General features: G+C 33.0%; 2 protein-coding genes and 1 non-coding gene across 3 annotated transcripts; 2 read left to right on the top strand and 1 right to left on the bottom strand.

Moving 5' to 3' along the window:
• The first annotated feature begins 2,581 nt into the window (after positions 1–2,581).
• On the top strand, positions 2,582–3,381 carry LOC131621167 (dirigent protein 22-like). The gene has a single exon (XM_058892341.1). It carries the CDS (start codon positions 2,663–2,665, stop codon positions 3,245–3,247), a length of 585 nt encoding a protein of 194 aa, XP_058748324.1. The 5' UTR covers positions 2,582–2,662; the 3' UTR covers positions 3,248–3,381.
• An 11,194-nt stretch (positions 3,382–14,575) lies between these two features.
• Positions 14,576–14,682, bottom strand: LOC131645426 (small nucleolar RNA R71). The gene has a single exon (XR_009297048.1). It is a non-coding gene; the product is annotated as a small nucleolar RNA R71 (small nucleolar RNA).
• A 5,532-nt stretch (positions 14,683–20,214) lies between these two features.
• Positions 20,215–21,273, top strand: LOC131661157 (uncharacterized). The gene has a single exon (XM_058930591.1). It carries the CDS (start codon positions 20,215–20,217, stop codon positions 21,271–21,273), a length of 1,059 nt encoding a protein of 352 aa, XP_058786574.1.
• Positions 21,274–22,239: the final 966 nt, after the last annotated feature.

The following is a 22,239-nucleotide window of genomic DNA, read 5'->3' on the forward strand; positions in this document are numbered from 1 at the left end:
GAATTCGAAGCGCATGCAAGCGAGCAACGTGGCATTTTGTTAGAGTAGGACCGTTAGGGTCGAATTAGTATAAATAATGGTCTTAGTGGTAGGATCCAAGGGTGTTTATTTTGTACAAATTACTCACAAATCACTCAAGTACCAAGTGTTGGAGAAAGAGTTTTCGCTGAGAACTGTACGTGTAACACCATTACCTTTTCAATATTTGTCTTCCTTTTATAAGAACAAAGTCTTTTAAATTCATTTACTTTCTTGTCGAATCCTTTACATTTACAGTTTAATTCCTTTATATTTTTGTCGAAGCCATTTATGTTTATTGTTTAATCATTTCGATTTACTCTTTGCAATTTCTTTCGTTGCATTGTATCTAGTTTTACTTTATAATCAATCATAGATTAGGATCATTTCGTTAAAAAAACCAAAACTCAGAAAGTATGAATCTAATCATCATAAAAGATAACTTTTTGACACATGTCCTAGGATTAATCTAGTCGATTCTGCGAGTAACCAAAGTATATTCATAGTTTGGAGGACTAGCGGTTGTTTACCGGAAATCACAGTAAACACACCGGTAATTAAATAATTAAATTCCAATAAGATTATTTAAAGTTTGATGTTTCACATTCACTTCATAAATCATCCACTATTTAAAAAAACAATTAATTAGATAATTAATCGAATTATTCGGAGCGTTACAGTGCACCCCGACAACATTTTCAGAGATTGTGTAAATGTTCCAGAGGAGGTCAATGAAGAGGCTAAGCCAAATGAGGTGATTGACGATGTTAAAACGATTGTCGTAGTGATAGATGTTCGACAAAAATTTACAAATGAAATGACTTTCGCTTCTCGTCAACATTTGCTTTAGTGGATCCGAATTGAAGCTAGTAAACTTGGCTTTGGCGTTGTGATAACAAGGTCTGATAATGACACTAGTAGAAGGCAAGCATTTGTCGTGATGACATGCGAGAGAGGTGGGAAATATGTTCCAAAAATTTGAAAGTTAAAACATGATGACACATGATCGAGAAAATATTTGTCCTTTTAAAGTATGTGTATCTTGTAAGGTTGATGGTTTGTGGCGTTTTAGTGTCATTTGCGGTATTTATAATCATGCATTGGAAACCAAGCTACAAGGGCATCCAATTGTGTGTCAGCTTAATCCTGAAGAGAAGGAATCTATTTCAGAGTTATCGATAATCAAAGTTGGGCCGAAAAACATACTTGCCGATTTGAAACAAAAAAGACCATAAGTGTTTCAAATATCACACAAATATACAATGAATGTTATAAACTGAGCATCACGAAAAAAGGTCTGAGGTCGAAAATGCAACAACTTTTGAAACTTTTGGACGATAACCAATATGATTCAAGGTACAGAGCTTGTGAGGACAACGTTACTATTCGTCACATATTTTGGACTCATCCAGAAAGTATCAAGTTGTTCAACACATTTCCAATCGTCCTTATAATTGATTCGACGTACAAGGCTAACAAATATAGGCTTTTGCTTCTAGAAATTGTTGGTGTGACCTCTACGAACAAGATATTTTTAGTTGGATTCGCTTTTTTGGAATGTGAGAAAGAAGATAACGTTACATGGGCATTGGGAATATGCAAGACTTTGTTGGTTGATCCACACAATATGCCTAGTGTCATTGTTACCGACCGGGATAATGCCATTATGAATGCGGCTGGTACCGTCTTTCTGACATCAACCGCATTACTTTGTCGGTATCATATAACAAAAAATATGAGATCTAAGCTCAAACTCGCAATTGACACCAAAGAAAAAAAGGAGACTGAAACATCATCAAACTCAGTGTTATGGTCGAGAAGATATGTGTGCATGGGTGGATATTTTGAATTCATGTTCCGAAGAGTTATATATGGAAAATGTGGTACACTTCAAGACATTGTGTGTCGCATATCCCGATTTTCTAAAATACATTGAATCTACTATCTTTGAAAAGGTGAAAGAGAAAGTTGTATGCGCTTGGACGGACCATGTTAGACATTTGGGTTGCACAACAGCCAACAAAGTTAAATCTGCACATGCAGAGTTGAAAAAATGGTTGGATAATAGCAGGAGAGCTTTTTAGAAATTGGAGCACAGTGAATCAAATATATATATGATACAATACCATCTTTAGGCAAACACTATAAGAGATATAACCTAGCTACAATATTGTTTTATATTTAATTTTTTTAAATTCACCAGTTCATTTATATTTAAATAATTTAATTTTAAGTTAGCTGACAATTAAAATTTTCAAAACTATCTCGCACACAAGTGAACCGTGTTAAAACTTTTGTAATCGCATTAATTAAATTCATGTAAAAAACACAACAAACACAAACATACAAATGCTTTTATTTTGTCTATCACATTATAATGCTTTTAATTTGTGTTAAGAGAAAAAATCTCTATTGTGAAATGAATTAATCACCTTTTTATACAAGATTAAAGTGATACTTATAAAATAAAAAAGAATAAAATAGTAGTATTAACTAGGAGGAATGGAATAAAGTTGTGGGCTCACCAATTTGGCAAAAAGATGATTTCAATTTCCAACCTCTATTCTCTTATGTCCGTAATACATCAATATATAGTCACACTTGTGTGAGCACCTAAAGCCACACACCTCAAATCACAACAATCATGGCCAAAAGCCACTTCACAAAAAAATCCCTTCACTTATCCCTCATCATCTCCTTCATCTTCTTCACCACCGTCTCCATACCCAAAACCCACTCTTTCGTCCAACCCATCTCCCCAACAACACTCGGCCTCGACAAACCCCAAAAACTATCCCACCTCCGCTTCTACTTCCACGACATCATCGGTGGGAAAAACCAAACCGCCTTCCGCGTCGCTTCCTCTCCATCCACCAACCACTCTCCGACGGGATTCGGCTCCGTAATGATAATGGACGACCCGTTAACGGTTTCACCGCGGTCAGATTCTGAAATCGTGGGAAGAGCGCAAGGAATCTACGCTTCAGCGTCGCAGAGTGAGCTGGGTTTGCTCATGGTGCTTAACTTTGGTTTCATTCGAGGGAAGTATAATGGGAGTAGTCTGAGTGTTTTGGGGAGGAATACGGTGGAGTCCGCCGTGAGGGAGATGCCGGTTGTGGGTGGTAGTGGGCTGTTTAGATTTGCGAGTGGGTATGCTCAGGCGTCTACTCATTCTTTAACTGAATTAGAAGCTGTTGTCGAGTATAATGTTTATGTATTCCATTATTGAGATTTTCTTTTGTCCTGTGTAGTCTAGATGTTGGAATCTAAAATGGTGAATAAACGGTATGCTGCAGGTTCAAACTTGTGCGTATACATGTGACTGATCAATTGTTCTTCTTCAATAAAAAAGTTTGTTGTTAATTTTAGATTATTCAGTTTTTGATTTTGATGCCTAGCTGTGTAGTGTAGTTTGTGAAGAAAAAAAAAATGAAGATGTTTGTTAGTACACGTAGAATGGATGAGTTTTCTTTTAACAAATTAAATATTAATAAAAACTAGTAACAAACCCTTGCGTTCACACGGGTTCTGTTACGGGACGCGCATTTGTTTCAAATGTATATTTTTTATTAGAAAAATATTTGATACCTGTAAAAATATAATAATTGAATATATAGAAAAAAAATCTGGTACCCGTGAAAAAATAATAATTGAATGTATAGAAAAATGTTTGGTACCTGTGAAAAAAATAATTGAATGCATAGAAAAAATTTTGGTACCTGTGAAAAAATAATATAGAATATTTAGAAAAATGTCTGGTTCCCGTAAAAAAATAATAATTGAATGTTTAAAAAATGTCTGGTACCCGTGAAAGAATAATAATTGAATGAATAGAAAAATATCTGGTACCCGTGAAAAAATAATAATTGAATGTATAAATAAAATGTCTGGTACCTGTGAATGTATAGAAAAATCAACCATGATATTTTGGTCCTCATATTTTAAATTAATTTTCATGCATCATTTTATTTTTATTCAAAAAATAAAAAATAAGTTAAAGTCTAAGTCAAATTTAATCTTATGGTCAATTTGCTTTTATTTCATTTATTTGGCCAAATTTAGATTTTTTTTTTTATATTTTTAACTCAATAATCATTGTCAAATTAATTTGTTTTTGTTTCCAACTTATTTGTAAGTAATAACTTTTTTTTAAGTCTTAAGCAAATTCCAAGCATTTTTAAACTATTTCAAGCCTTTTCCAATTTCAAGTATGTGACCCTTGTTTAGAGCATTTTTAAACCATGTGAAGCGATATTCTCAAGTCCAACTTAAGCCAAGTTGGAGCCATTTGATTTTTAAGCCACGAAGTCATAATTCCTCAGGACCACATTTACATCATATCACGTTTTACACCAATACAGTATAACAACATTTTCAATTTCAACATTTTAAAAATCACACTTGAAATTTCATTTTGATTCAAACGTCCAAATTACAATTACAAACAAAATCAAACTCTAACCAATTTCACTCACATTCCATCTCAATCCTCACCACACTTTTGAAATTATCAAAGGGCAAGATTTCTACAAAATATAATCACACTAATTCTAACAAAAAGTCCTTCCAAACTCAAATGACTTTGAGAATAAGCAAAAATCATGTGCACCTCTATCCAATTTCAAAGTGTAACTATTCATTTACAATAAGCAAAAAAAGTATATACCTTAATCTTATTATCTTAAGAAAAAGACAATTAAAACTCTTTTACTAAACTTGTTTAAGCCACCAAACCCAAAGATTCACTCAATATATGGTTCCTTACTTATAACTCAAGCAGCATACTATTTAAAGAATGTTAATTTTCTCCACACAGTAAAAAAAAGTATGAGAAATTTGTTTTAATCAGACTTGGCTTTGTAATTGAGAAGAAGATAAGCAAATCAGTGGATCATTATTCATCCCCTCCATCAACATTTTCTAGCTCCACTTCAGCAAAATCAAATGACATCATAAGTGTGAGAAAAACAGCAACTGCAACCAACTGTGCTGCAACAAAATATATCCCCTTCCTTTTAAACATTTTCTCTTCATTTGTCTTCTCCCTTTTCTGCATGCTCTTAAACTTATGTCATTCACCAACAAAATAGATATTTAAATGTTGATGTTGAACCCTTCATCTCTCACCTGTCACCCTCACTATTGATTACACGATATGCATTCGTATGGACGGAAGAAAGACCCAGCCTCAAACTCTGAGATAATTAGAATAATATTTTGACCAACTTCAGATTCACTCGTATAATAACCGAACATCAAAGATACATGCAATTTGAACAAAATTAACACACCCGAGACCAAAAAAAAGCAAGCCATACCTGAAAAAAGTGTCATAGGAAAGGAGTGATGAATTTCCCTTCCTTTAATTTCATCGTGCACAATATTCCAGCTACTAATAAATATATTCAAGTAACTATACATCAAAGCTAAAAATGAAACAATAGCATAAATAGGAGCCATGGGATTATAATAATAATAGCCTTTTATCCTTTTGGATACTTTCAATAGAAAAGATGTTTAGACAGTAACTACAAAGTGTAATGGCATGGAAGACATTAAAGCTTACCTTTAGCATTGCTCACAGTGGACATTAAAACAATTTCAATGGCTTTATCTATATTAAAGCTTACCTTTAGCATTGCTCACAGTGGACATTGAAACAATAAAGCTTACCTTTTACATTCCTCGACACCGCGGTACCTTTAGCATTGCTCACAGTGGATATTGAAACAATAAAGCTTACCTGCACATCACATACATATAAACTCAAATAAGATCCAATTCACAATAAAAAAATCACAAACACATTACAACTAACAGAAAAAACCAATAGACCTTAAACAATCAGTTCACATTAAAACTATCACAAACACTTTTCAGTTATACATATCCAAGCGAACCATACACACATATATTTGCATACAAACACACACTGCATTGTGGTATATCCTAACAGAACAATAACCCTGTAACAGTTTTAATATCTTTCTATAAGTAATTATTAACTATTAACAACCTAACTATAACTACGAACCTTTAGAATAACTAACAACTTTTATTAAATAAACTCAAATCCTATAAAAATTGCAGGGAATGGAGATATATGAACCCTATAAAATTCAATTTTGATTTGTCAAGGCCACACATCTTCCATGCATTGTACCCCCTTGACCAATATTAGCATCTAAGCATAATGGGCCTTTCTGCTTATACAAAGAAGCAGTTAAACAAATTGTACTGCAATTCAAAACCGATTCAGTTACACAATGTTGTCCTCCAAAAAACTGGTTCCTGCAACATCAAAACAGTCCCATATGCATCAAGTCACCTAAAAAGAGATTAAACATTCATATGAGAGAATTCAATAAATACCAAAAGTCGGATTCAAGAGTAGTAATAGTCACAGTCTGAACTACCCAAGTCAATTGTTCATTATTACTCACGATGATACAGTTCCAAAGCGAGAAAATATTGTATGCAAGAAAATATAGTCACTTATCTTGTCAAACTCCTTGAGCGGCAGTTGCGCGATTTGGTTAAGCCAATAGAGATCCAATATCACGGTACGACTTACGTATTGATTTAAAGTACTCTGTTTTGTATACATATCAAACTTCACAGTCTTTAAGTATTTACTTTTTTTCTTAAATTTATGATATGAATTGAACATAAACATTGATAGTTCTGAACTTACTCCTCTCCGACATATATGAGTCGGTTGGTTAGCTGATTTGCAATTCCTAAAGCCAAGGCAGCATTGTATACACTCTCAGTTGTGGCTTACGAATGCGTTGAGATTCCCGTGACTGGAACACTCATTAAACAAACCGTTCTAGCAACAGTAGAGATATAATTCATCAAAGGTTTTGCATCTTGATTTCTTTATATCCATTCTCATTCCTTCTATCATATCTTTAAATGGTTGCATCAACACAAACAAAATATTAACACTGAATGTGATATATATCAATCATAAGAAAAGCCATTCTCCAATCATATATGATTATTGTAGTAGTGATAGAGTTTAGAGCAAGTTAAAGCCAAATTCACCATAGACTAATTAGTGTGGAGAAGAACGAAGAAAAAACTGAAAAGTCATTATGTGTTTTACTCTATAAGTTTGATTAAATGGAAGTTCATCAGTAGCCATGCCTGCCGGCGTATCGCGTCCTCTCAAAAGCAGCAAAAAAGCTTGAACCTGCAATGTAAAATTTTATCAACAAACATTCCTCAATAGCAAATCCTTCAATCACTGTCTATCAATCTGCTATTAGTGATCAGACTTTTAAATAAATTTAAAATGACAAACCGGTGTTATAGAAACCAAAACTCGATTCTAAATCGAAACAAACTTGTAAATAATTGGAGGAACGACATATCCAAGTTCTTAAAGAACAACATCTATTAAAAGATGAAAACCTCCAACAGAGTTAATTCTGGTAATCAAACATATAAAACTCCCCGCAACAGCCATGGCACCATAAATCCCTGAAACAAAATAACTCATTACAAATTTTGCAGAACAAATATCGTTTACTTATACAAAACATTATTAAATCAACCTAAAATTAGGGTTTAAGGGAGGGTAAGTTAATAACAAAACCTAAACTAAAAAATTCAGACAGAACTCATTCCGAATCGTACCACCACCACAGTCACTGACGGAAACACGTTGTTGCCACCGCAGATCGACCACCGTGATACCGAACATCGCATATCTAACGCACATCACGGTAACCATACAATCAGACACATTCAATAAAAGCATAGTAACAAAAACTTACCAATGATATGGATAGTAGTGACAATATGAAAAGGGGATCTGAAAAGGTTCGGTACAACGAATCGCTCTGGATTGCTGCGATTGAACGGTTACAGATATGAAAAGGGTAAAACTGAAGGATATGGAGATTTTAAAATGAATGTAAAACAATAAAGTAAAAATAAAACCTTTAAAATTTGAGGAGAATCGGTGTCTTCTTCGTCGTATGCGATTCAACTCCGACCACCACAGGAAAAGAAATCAAAACCCTACCATGGAAGCGTTGGATCTGGAAAAAAATAGTCCTGTTAATAAACAACAAAGAAGTCACAAATTCCATAGGTTGAGAAAACAAACCATCAACATCACGATATCATCAGCAACGTGTTCATCGTCACCATCAACATCATATTCATCTGCACGTCATATTCTCCATCGGTTGAGCCATGTAGAGCAGGAGCGTTCAAAACGGAAGACGCAGAGATTGAGGACGGAGGAAGGTGGAAAATGAAGATAGGTTAGAGAAATAAGAAAGATGGCAGACTAAGATAGGAAAGAGAGGTGTTTGATATTTGAGGTAATGAAATGAAAAGACTTGTTGAGTAGAGGAAACAGTATATTTAGGTTTTCAAGAAAGATAGAAATGGGAACAGTTTTGGGTTTGTTCAAAAAAGCAAAGATTCAAAAAAGCAGAGAAAATGAAATGTTGTAAGACGTACCATAGGCAAAGTAAGTAGTAAAGGAAAGCAAATAAGGCAGCCACGTGGCTCACTCAGAAAGCAAAGGGGCAGATTGGTATTTTCCAGACCATTGACCTTTCTTATATTGTAGATGAGTTAATAACATAATACTAATCAATATTTCAACTATCTATCTAACAATGGTAGATGCAAATGATGTATCTAATATTTCTTTTAATTCAAGTTTCATTTACTCTACGACATACTCTTTTCGTAATTGACTAAATAAAATAAGGGTCATGCTAACATGTGCCCTTAGGGCACATGTTAAAAATATTATAATTAGAAAAAGTTAAATATAATTAAATGCAATAAAGTCATATTTAAAGTTTTGATATATTGAATGCACAAGTTCCAAGAAAAAATTTCTATAAATATCTCATTAACTTGTGCCCTTGGGGCACATGTTAGCTTTTCTCATAAAATAATACTAACTAATTAAATGTATAATTTCATCCAAATAACACCTAATACTTTTAAAAAGTTTTTTTTCTCTCACTCTCTTTCTTTCCTCTTTCTTTCCTCTTTCTCTCATCTTCCCTATTTCTTTAACTCACTTTTCCAATATCATTGAAATATTTTTCCCCCTCTACGCTAATTTCAAATTTCAAATTTCTCACTTTATTTTCTTATTTTTATTTCATGTTCTCTCAACTTCACATTTTTGTCTCTATTTTTTTAATCAATGATATTTTACTGTTTCACACAATATCTATTTTAAAATGTTCTATGTTACCGATTGTTATTACCACGACATTTTCTTTCACATATCAATATCGACCAAATACTTATTCTTATTTTTAAATATAATTTTTTTCCTTATGAGTCAATATCTGCAAAATATTTATTTTAATTTTAATTAATAAGTATCTTTATTTGAGGCACAAAATTCTTATTTTCATATGTAAAAAATTCTCTTTTTCACACGGGCCAATATCGAAAAAAAAATACTTATTTTATTTTAATAAATAATTATTTTTATTTGAGACACGAAATTCTTATTTTTAAAGGTCAAAATTTCTCTTTTTTCCACATACCACTATCGATGAAATACCTATTTTATTTTAATTAAAAATTGCTTTTATTTGAGACACAAAATTCTTATTTTTAAATGTCAATTTTTTCCTTTCTCCATTCACGAACCTTTTTTTCTCTCTTTTTGTATGATTATTTAAATGTAATTAGTATACATAAATAACTCTGAGAATAAAATCAAATATTTTATCACTATTTTCACGGGTCACTATCACCACAATACCTTTTTTATTTTAATAAACAAAAATATTTGTTCAATTATTTTGTTGCAAATAAAATTTTACGAATTTTGCTCATTTTTGAGATTTTTACATGCATATTTGAATTTTACTTGAATTAACTTATAGAAAAATATAAGAATAAGTTATAAGTTTATGAAGAAAATGATATCATCAATATATATATATATATATATATATATATATATATATATATATATATATATATATATATATATATATATATATATATATATATATATATATATATATATATATATATATGTATAGATAAAATAAAAAACTGTCCAAAACACAATAAATACTAACTAAATTAGGAAAAAACTAAATAATCAAAGTAACCAAATCAAACCAACTTATCATATGTGTTGATTCTCTGGTGAAATAAAATAATTTTGAATGAAAGTTTAACCTAAAGAGATTTATGTTGGAATAACTTTATGTAAAATTGAATTTAACAATTAATTATAATATAAAAATTATATTTAAATTTAAAAGTTATAAATTCTAACTTAAAGTATAATCAGTTTTTAAAATATAATCGATTTAGTTTTAAAAAATTAAATATTTCAAAATCAATTATATACTTTTAAAATTATTTTATACTTTTAAAAAAAAAAATCATACATATAATATATTTGAAGGTGAAGGATCCTAAAATGGTAAATGTTTTTACAAATGGATTAAGAGGAGATTTTTACATTGGATAAAAAACAACAATACAATTATACAAATGAGAGAGACAATGTATTCCTCCAAGATTTTAAATTATTGTTTAGTATTAGAAAAAGTAAATGAATGCAAATTCTAAATTCTAAATTTTTTATTTAAATATGAGATTCTATAGTTTGGTTGGTTGTCATGTCACATAAGAAAGCATAAAAAGATACCTAACAAAAGGGTTCGTACACACTTCTAAAGAAGACCTAAAAGTGAATACATTATTTATGGGTTCTGGTATCTCCGCCCTGTCATCATTCATTAGTAAAATCAATTCTTTTAATAGAATATGTTTATTTTTTTCTAAAATTAAATTACATATAAATAATAAAATAAAACAATCTTATAAAATTCCATACATTTCAAATATTTGAAATAATAAATACAAATCATATTATCAAAACATTAACCACATACTCAATAATGTAAATGATCAAATATAAATAATAATGAACATAATGAAATAACCGAGACGAGTTTGGGGTGAGTACCAGTATCCCCATTATCCGACCCGTCCCCATAATTTTTAATTGGAAAAAACCCAAATTCGAACCCAAACCCAGTTAAAGCGGGTATTCTTCGTCAACTTCAGAGTGGATTCGGATGGGTATCCATGAGTACGAGTTTTGTTATCATGCCTATAAAAGAGCAAGTCTCTCTTCGTTTAACCGTTCTTTTGCAAAAATTCACAAAATAAAAGTAAGGTAAAATTGGTCTACAGACACTCTGCACATTTTAAATTTAAAATTTATGTAAATGTCTACCCATGAAAAAAATGATATAAATATATTAGATGATGCAAAATTAAACTCCTAATCCGTTCTGCACCAAAATGCTGGTAAAACTGGCACGTTCAACAGATCAGATCCATTTTATCACCCTACTATATCCAACAAACTGAATCAATTTTGCCACCCCTATACAAAACACACAGTTTTATACACGTTCAAGATGACCTTACTTCCGTGAGAATTAGTTTTAATTAAATTTATGAAATTGACTTTAACTAAAATTAGGTTTAAAGTAAAATAATTATTTAAATATAATTAAATATGTTTAAAGTTTTTAAATAAGACATTTTTACTTTTTGTCTTTTTAAAAAATTTGTTAAAGAACTATTCTTTTTTTAAAATTAAGAATTTTATTTTTGATCTCTCCTACTTTAAAATTGAGAATTTTTATTTTTTATCTCTCCTACAATTTAGTGACAATTTTTAGTGACGGTTTACTACTAATTAACGACGATTTTAACATTTTTAATTGAAACGATTTTTCAAGACAAAATATAAAAACACTTTATTTTATATTTAACCCTTTAAATATAATTTATTTATATATATATATATATATATATATATATATATATATATATATATATATATATATATATATATATATATATATATATATATATATATATAACCCTTAAATTGCTTTTGTAAAACTTTTTGTTGTCAATCAAGTAAAAATGACAGCTTCACAAATGAACAACAACATTCCTACTTCTCTCCCTTACTCACACTATGAACAACAACAACATAACATGTTTCCTCTCTCTCTCCCATTTCCTGGCTTCAATATCATCTTCAAACTCAAGTCAATTTTTTTTCATTTCTTCTTCTTCTTCTTTTAAATATAAGAGACAATGATGATGTTTCATGCAACTCAATTTGACCTTCTTTCTCTCTACCTACCAATGGCGATCTTATAATTTTTAGTTGGAAAAATAATTTGAAATTTGAATTTTTTTAGTATCATTGCCTTGATGAGTATCAAAATATATTTATACAAACATCCTTCCCCCACCCCCAAATTCTTTTCATGAAATTGCTTCATTTATGTCCATATTCAAGCACAACAATATTGAATATCATGCATATAGTTTTGCATGAGATTTATCACCAAATGCAAATGTGTAGTTGATAACACGAAAACGTATCGTATATTTAGCTTAATTTACATGCATTATTATTCTATTTTATTTCGATTTTATTATTTTATTTTGTATTATGCCGGTATTTCTATTTGTTTTCAAGAATTTATTTAATCGGAGCTCGCAAAAGAAATAGTCGGAAAAAGGACTTAAAATGGAGAAGAATTGCTTAAAAGAGCATTTAAATAAGGAGGTGCAAATAGAAGAAGGAAAGAGGCCCAAAGCAATGCTGAAGCAAGAAGCCCAAAACGCAAGAGGAAGTGGGCACGTGACGGATGGCATGCTGAGGCTCCTGCCGGTCGTCGCGACCACTCCCTGCCGTTCGGCACCCCTCTAAAATATTAGTCACACACCCAGGCCCAGAAGACGCAGCTTTCGAACTCTCCGCCATTTTCTCCTCCGAAAGAACAGCAACAGCTACGGAACGTGATCAAACCCAAGAATCTGCAACTCTATAAATACTCCTCAAGAATCATTGAGAGGGTTACACAATTTTTACCCTACTGCCGTCAATTAGTTCTTCTACAATTTCCAGATTCTGTTCTTATTTCCTACCCGCTTCCGGCAATAGATTTCCACACCGGAAACTCTATTGCGATTTAGTTTTCTTTGTCAGCCTCAGATTTAGTTTTAGTTTTAGCGTCGAATTTAATTTTCAGAACTCAATTTCAGTACCGGATTCAAGAACCAGTGCTGCTCTGTTTCAAATTCAGTTTGCTATATTAAATTCAGGTTCATTTAATTGCTTTAAATTATTACTGTCTGTTTATGTTAGTTAATAGAATTATGTCCGGATTAATTTTTACCTGCTATATCTATCTTGTTCTGTTTATTAAAACAATGTCCGGCTAATTTATTTTTATCGGTATGTAAGGTCACATAATCGAGGAATCAAGTAACACTGTCGATGTAGTTTATTAATTGAATTTATTTGTCTGGCCGATATTTCTAAACGCTTAATTAAACTGTTTTGTAACGAGAGTTAAAAACAATAGAAGTTAGGATCAATAAAAACGAGAGTTTGAGATTTTAACTGGACCTTAGAAATTAGGCATTAACCTTAAATACAGCGAGAGCGTTTTAAGGGTAATTAGTTTTCATTGGTTTTCAAAAATCACTTTGAACTTTAATTGATGCAGCGAGAGCGCTCACTTAGGTTTAATAGTGAAATTATAATCAATAAACACGAGAGTGTGAGAGGAGAGTTTTTAACTAATAATTTCTACAGAAAAGTGATTTTAAATTACGATCCGCATCGATGGTTTACTAGATCCCCGAAGTCCGACCATTGCATACCGATATTATTATCCTAGATTTAATTTAATAATATTTCTTTTCAATTCCCTGTCCGATCATAATCAATCAAATATTAGCCTTAGATTTACGTAGTAGCGATTAACTACATTAGGTCGATTCTTAGTCCCTGTGGGTTCGATATCTTTTAAAACTACGCGATAGACTGTGCACTTGCAGTCATAATCACAGACATACCCCATTGTCGCGATCAAGTTTTTGGCGCCGTTGCCGGGGACTAATTTAGTCGACGATCTTAATTAACTGTTACGTTGTAGAGACTAAGGCAACTTAATTATTCTAATTCCCTTTGTGCATGCCAAGTACTCGCTCTTGAAGTGAAGACTTAGCGCTTCCAATTCCCGAACCGGAGCGTTCTATCACTGTGTCACGTCGATTACGACGTACTCGCACCCTTTTTCCTACTCTTACTTCTGAACCAGTTGAAGAATCAACCATGGGAGAACAGCCGCGTCCTCTCAAATCTTACGCTATTCCTTCGCAAGCCGAACCTCACAATAGAATTGCTGCTCCTGCTATTGAAGCGAATAATTTCGAGCTAAAACCTTTGTTGTTGTCAGCTGTACAACAAAACCAATTTTTTGGGAATGCGACGGAAGATCCTAATCTTCATCTGTCAGTGTTCCTGCAATACGCAGACACTATAAAAGCAAATGGCGTCAGTTCAGAAGCTATCCGACTGCGCCTTTTTCCTTTTTCACTGAGGGATAGAGCTAGAGCTTGGCTTCAGTCTTTGCCCGCCAATTCTGTCACGACCTGGAATGAACTTAAGAAAGTCTTCCTGGCGCGTTATTTTCCACCTAGTAAGACCGCCATGCTAAGAGCCCAGATCAATGGGTTTAGACAAAAAGACAACGAGTCTTTATTCGAAGTGTGGGAGAGATACAAGGACATGCTTAGACTTTGTCCACATCACGGATTAGAACATTGGTTAATCATCCATACCTTCTACAACGGTCTCCTCTACAATACGAGACTTACGATTGACGTCACCGCAGGTGGCGCACTGATGGATAAAGAATATACTGATGCCTACACACTTATCGAGAGTATGGCTCAGAACCATTATCAATGGGGAAGCGAGAGAGCTCAATCAGAGAAAACTTCTGGAGAGAAATCTTCAACAAAGAGTGGGATGTACGAGATAAGTAGCCTAGACCGCGTTAACGCCAAAGTCGATGCCTTAACTCAGAAGATTGAAAACCTCACTATAGCACCTGTAGCCGCCGTGGCTGCTGTTTCCCCAAATTGAGAAATATGCGGGATGTCTGGACACGCTGCCCCCGAGTGCCAACTTTTGGCAGGAGTTTCTCCCGAACCAGTAAACTATGCTCAAGGAAACCCCTACTCAAACACGTATAACCCAGGATGGAACAATCACCCTAATTTCTCGTACAAGAACAGTAATGCTTTGTACGCACCTGGTCAAGCACCCAGTGTACCACCTGGATATCAAAAGGCACCATTCGCTGCTCCTAACGTCCCTAGGAAGTCTAACTTAGAAATAATGATGGAAAATTTCATAGCCACTCAAACTCAGACTATAAGGATTTCATAAACCAGAACATGCACACTAATGAGCAAATCAAACAGTTAGCGACTAAAGTAGATGCGTTGGCCACTCACAACAAGATGCTCGAGACACAAATCTCTCAAGTGGCACAGCAACAAGCACCTACTGCCGCACTGTCGCCTCGGTTTTTTTTGTGGGATGCGAACTGACTCTTCTTTTATTTTTGAGTTGTGAAAATCAGAGAGTCGCCACCGACTTTTATTTTATCCAATTTAAGGAAAGGTTTATAAAAGAAACAGAAAAAGACCTTAAAGAGATTTTGGGTTCGGGGGTAAGTTATACAAAGGGAAGGTGTTAGCACCCTTTGTATCCATGGTTATCCATGGGCTCTTAATTGCTTAGCTCACTTGTTTGAATCGTTTGTTTTGCTTGAAATGCTTGTATGTGGTTTTAAATATTTTGTAAAGAGTTAACTTTGTAATGATCCTTGTGCGGATGTATACAAAGTGTTTATCTTTGAAAGATGTTTTGATGGTTTGAAAAAGATTTTTAACTTCGTAATAATCCTTGTTTGGATATATACAAAGTATAGTCTTTTGAAAGTTTGTTTTGGAAAAACAGTGATGTGTGAAACATTTGTTGTTTTGTTTTGTTTTGTTTGAGCAAGCAATTAGGAGGTATACCCTAAGTTTATAAGGTTCTTTCCTATTTCTTTAGAAAATTTTCCTTGACTGGATACAGAAGAAAAATTTGAATTGTATTTGAAACTGTAAGATTTGATTTTGAAAAGCGTAACAGAGGGATTACACTAAGAGGTGCAAGTGTGATTGTGTTTTATTTTCAGATATGTTATCTTTGAGATTAGTGATCTAGCGCTTCAGTTTTATTCTTGTCATATACGCAGTTTTATATGTACAGGAATTAAAGTGCGGGAATGTAAAATGCGGAAAGTAAATCTACGTTATTACATCGATTGTGTGAGAAATGTAAACTACGCTATTTACATGAATTTGACAACCTATACACTTATCTATGAATTTAAATTGCAATAAGATAAAGGGAAAATATTTTTGGATTTTTGGATGGATGATTTTAATTAAAATTAATGCATAATTAATTTAATTAAAAGGTTAAGAATTAGAAATAAAATTTAAACCTAAAAAGTTAAGTCTAAAATATGTCCAAATTGTTTGTTAATTAATTTTAAAATTAAATTAAATTTTTTGTGATTTTTGAAATTGTTTTGGAGATTATTAAGTTAATTAATATATAATTATACAAGTAATTATACACATAAATTAAACTTAAAAAAAATTCTAATTATGTACAAAATTAGTTCGTGATATATAAACTTAATTTAATAAAAAGAAAATATTTTATTCTGATTTTTTGATTGGTTGAAAATAATTAAAAAGCAATATTTGAATATATATTGATTAATTAAACAAAATATTTTAATTATTAAGAAAAATAAAATATTTTATGTCAAAAATTAATACAATATTTTATCAACCTAAAAATATTTTTTGCATAATTTTTTGATTTTTTAAAACTATTTTAAAATAATTTTACAAAGAAAATTAAATAAAATAGAAAATATTTAAATCTGTGATCCTGTGTGGTAGAGGACTGAGTGTCCATGGTGAGTCTGCAAGGCTGAGAGCGTTGGATGGAAAGCTGAGAGGATCCAAGGGCTGTGGGATGAGGTTACATCATAGTCACATGGAAATCAGAGCATGCAATCAGTCAGACATTCAAAGTCCAAGCTGGGACCCACAAGGCATGCATGGACGAATGAGAAATAGGGAAGCTGCCACGCAAGCGGTCAAAGGAGTCTTCTTTACTATTCATCTTCTTCTTCCTTTTTCCTGCGGATTTAGCTGCAGATTTACCTGCGGATTTTTCTTCAGATTTCCATGCTTTTGAAAACTTGCAAAAACAACCATGAACCAAAACAAGGGCCACCCAGATTGACTTAAAAAGATCTCCTGAACATGATAGTGGTGTTGGTTTTGGCTAAAAACGCATGGAACATGGCATACGAAAGTTCACATAATTGAAAACTCATTAATGGTATATGAGAATTCTTACGTGGAAACTTACATGTAAAGGTTTAAACCTCTCCCAAACCATCTTGGGAACTTGTTAGAAATATCAGTTTACATTAAAACATGTTAAATCATGAGATATGAAAATCAAAGAAAATGAATGAAAATGGTGAATATGGAACACATGATCCAGGGGTTTTCAACCATAGCCATGCATGCTTACCTATCCTATTAGGTCCCAGGAGATGATTTATGGACTTAGTTTGGATTGATATGAGCTTATACAAAGAAAACAAAAAAGTTGAAAGTATGTGATAGTTTTGAAGTTTTTGTGAGTTTCTTGGCTATTTCTTTGTGGATTTTCGTGTGTGTTTGATGCTGAAGTATCCAAGTCATTTATAAGCAAATTTAAGTGCTGAAAACTTAAGCAACCAAGCTCTTGAGTGTCTTTGAATTTTTGAGTTTTTTATTAATAAAAACTTTGAAAATCTTGGCCATGGCTTCAATTTTCTTCACCCCTCTTGCCATAGGTCTTCTGTACCTCTATGCTTCAGAATTTGGATCAAACTTGGTGACTCATGCTAGAGACAAAGCATTGGATCATTATCTTGGATCATTTCTTTTTTAATTTAACTTTAAATGAAGTAAAATTAAATCAAAAAAGAAATAAAAATGTCATGGGCCTAAGATTGGTCGTGGGAGGCCTTAAACATTATTAGGAACATGTTTGGATCACAAATGCTTGGGCCCTTTTGAAAAAAAAAACAAATTTGATCAATGTTGGTTTCATGCATTTTCCCAAAAAATGACCAACTTCAACAAGGCATAATTCCCTCAATTTTGATCATATGAAGGATTTCTTATACTTTTTAGAAACCTCAAGATGTCCTCTACAAGCTACTTTGGAAGCTTTTTTGCATTTGGAGAAGTTATCTTGATGTTATGGGCTTTGACAAAAAACTGCTTTTTGTTGACTTTGAAAATGACCTGTAATGTCTTGGCTCATATTTTTCAAATGGTAAATCCAATGACCATGGGACCAATTTCATTTGAAAGATAATTGAATTTCTTTCAAAATAAGCTTTGGTTGGAATTTTTCGAATGAACGAGGAGAGAGTTATGGCCGATCAAAGTTCAGTTGACTTTTTAGGAGAAAACCCTAATTTTGAAACTTAGAGTTTTGTCGATTTCTGAACTTTTATTGATGAATTATGATCAACCATTGATCAAATGATGAATCTTTTGACAAAATATGGATGTTGACAAAAAATTTCATTTTTGACTGTGTGTTGACTTTTCGGTCAAACTGGTCGTCTGTTGACTGTTTGAGCTGTTGACTGTGCGTCCGAGCGAATCGAAGTTTGAAAATTTGTCTGGTGGTACTTTGAGACATATGGAGATCCATGAAATCCATTTTGAGGTCTCAAAAACTCGTTCTCCTAAAAAAAAAAACAAAAACCCTAGTTAGGGACAGTTTGTGTAGGAGACAGTTAGACGTACCTGATTTTTGTGCAGTGTTGAGTCTCTGCTGATCATGTGATTATCAGAAGACTTCTAGAACAAAAATCTTGAAAATTTGAAATGCAAAAGATTGATTTGACTGATGGTACAAACACGGAGAATCGTGTTGTCAGCGGGTTTGACTGTTAACTATCTGTCCGGGCATTAACGTAACAGTTAAAGTTATATTTTTCTTTTTGCTTTTGTTGTGTTAATGGTCAAAAATTATTTACATGAGTTGTTAGAAAAACACAAACATAATAATTAAATAAAATATACTGTACGCGAACGAAATTACCGATAATAAAATTGAAAAGGATTTAATGCACAGAAATAAATATTTAACTAGCAATAAACACACATAATATTATCTCGATAATTAAACGACGGTACAACAGATAGTACAATATTTAATACAGACAGTACAAATACTACATAAAAATATAGCGAACAGTACGACAAATATAATGAACGGTACGTTATTTGAAAGCGAAAGATACGACAAACTTTAAGTATGACGATTAAAATCCCATGCTATAAACAACAATATATAGATGTACGAGAGTGTAAGCATCTCAGGTCCGCATTTTTCAGGACTATGTAGACAGAAAAAGGACATGATCACCACAAAAACAGTGATGACAGCAAGAAAAAACGTATCCACCCACTTTGCCATTTTTGTCGGGGAGGAAGAGAAAATAATTAGGAGATAGTATGATAGAAATTTGGGAGATGAGTGAAATTTGATGTGAGAATTTATGGAAAAAATGAGGGGTATATATAGAGTGAAATGAAGGATGGAGACGTTGGGGAATGAAGTGATACCGTACAAAAAAGGAAAGTTTGAGTGGTAGTAGGATTTGAAAGAAAGTGTATGGAATAAAGTTAGCATTTGATTTGAAAGAAAGAGATTTGAAAAGAAAGGAAAAGATTTGAAAACAATAATATAGTACAAAAATTAGTGGGAAACAAAACCAATAATAATTTAATTGTTACCAGTACAGTCTGAATCTCCGGACTCTGCGCCTGCAAAATTTAATTCTGTACCAATTGCGTCAGTATTATTTATCTGAAAATAAATCTCAAATAAACAGCGTGTGAAGTGATAAACAGTATTTGGCGTTTGTGTAAGAATAAATTCAACAGCGAACCAAAATACCGTATAAAAATATTCTAAAAAACTGAGTATTCATAAAATCAAGATATTTATGAAATAAAATCCAAGATTATAGGAAACTCCCAATTTTTAGACAGAAGTCTGTTGCCTTCTCTCTGAAAAAAATGCGGGCGAATTTTGGGGTATAACACGCACCTGCTGGGACATTTCCAGGATAGCCACAACCAAACCCAAAAGGACATGCTCATGCTATTATTCTGCGAAGTGGTAGAGAGATGGATGAACCGATTGACCCTAGGCTTAAAAACCCTGCTATGTTCCAAAGCCCTAGGAAGACAACTGAGGAGGAAAGTAGACCCAAGGATAAACCAAGTGATCCGAAAGACAGAAAGGACAAAGAAGGCGAGACGAAGGAAAAAGAAGCGCCATACATACCTCCACCACCTTATAAACCACCTATCCCGTACCCTCAAAGACTCGAGAAATCTAAAAACATAGGGCAATTTAAGAAATTTGTCGAACTTCTTAAACAGTTAAACATCACAATTCCGTTTACAAAAGCTATTACCCAAATGCCCTCATATGCTAAGTTCCTAAAAGAAATCCTATCGAATAAGAAGAAATTAGAAGACAACGAGACCATAACACTCACTGTTGAATGTAGTGCAATAATTCAAAATAAAATGCCACCTAAGCTGAAAGACCCAGGAAGTTTCTCCATACCCTGCAATATAGGAAAATTTGTCATAGACAAAGCTTTGTGCGACTTAGGAGCTAGTATTAGCCTAATGCCTTTGTTCATTTGCGAGAAACTAAACATGGGAGATCTAAGACCAACCAAGATGTCAGTACAACTTGCAGACCGATCTGTCAAGTATCCTGTAGGTGTTCTCGAAAATGTACCCGTCCGCATTGGACAATTCTACATCCCTACGAATTTCATAATTATGGACATAAAAGAAGACGTCAATACTCCTATAATCTTAGGAAGACCTTTCCTAGCTACCGATGGAGTCATTATAGACGTAAAGAAAGGCAAGTTGAAATTCGAAGTAGGTGAGGAGAAGGTCGAGTTTATTCTAACACAATTCCTTCAAGCCCCAGCTATAGAAGATACATGTTATCTGGTGGACGTTATTGATGAATGTGTAAGAGAGATAGGACTATTAGAAGAATCTTACTCTGAAGTTATAAAGATTTCGATGCCCCTGATTTTCGAAGATGATAATTGGCGTCCAGAATATCGAGATGATAGTTTAAGCGAATGCTTAGCTTTAACACCCAACCCTATGCCTTGCCCAAAGAAACCAGCCTTGGTCCTTGTAATACGGTGAACTGACTTTTTATCGAGATGTCGCGGTTAAGCAAGAGTCGCCACCGACTTTTATTTTATCCAAATTAATAGAAAGGCTAAAAGAACAGGAAAGACCTTTGAAAGATTTTGAGTTCGGGGGTAAGTTATACAAAGGGAAAATAAAAGTCGGTGGCGACTCTTGCTTAACCGCGACATCTCGATAAAAAGTCAGTTCACCGTATTACAAGGACCAAGGCTGGTTTCTTTGGGCAAGGCATAACGTTCTTTTAGCTTTTCAGGTGAAAGGATCTATCCATACCATGAGAGGGCAGGAAGTCTTTCAATTGGATTTAAAGGGTCATCGAGAAATCGTTCGTCATAAGACTGTCCCTTTGCCATAAAGAGGGCAGGTAGTCTAAGGGAAGGATATAATAGTCATTTTATCTGTTTAGGCATCATGCGAGGATACCTTAGCAAATTGGGACAATCATTTTATAAGGCAACATCGAGGGAGTTTCAATAACTTTGAAGGCGACAGGCAACATTGCTTTAGGTATCCTCGGAATCGAGGGACTTGACTATTTTTAGGCAACAATAAGGCAACCAGAGGGATTACCCTAAAGGTGTGTGGGTGCAACAATCACGTGGTTCAGTTCGATTATTTAATCTTGTATTGTTAGTGATCTAACGTTCAGTTCATGGTTTATCACTCCCTAGGATTACTAACCACGCAGTTTAAAATGAGCAGAAATTAAAGGCAGAAATTAAAGTTCCTACGCTATTACAATAAACACCTGCGGGGATGGGGGAAATTAACAAACTGAAAAAATAAGAAGGATCAATAATTAGTTTTAAACATTGAATGCCTTGATCTCCCTCGAAATTGACCCTGAAAATTAAAATGAAAATAATAGGGGTTAGTGTATTGACTATTCGAGGCAAACCCTATTTTGGGAAAAAGGCAAAAAGTAAAATAATATTTAAATAAAATAAAATAAGGATTGGA

Source organism: Vicia villosa, linkage group LG1 (assembly GCF_029867415.1).
Source record: "Vicia villosa cultivar HV-30 ecotype Madison, WI linkage group LG1, Vvil1.0, whole genome shotgun sequence".
Lineage (NCBI taxonomy): Eukaryota > Viridiplantae > Streptophyta > Magnoliopsida > Fabales > Fabaceae > Vicia > Vicia villosa.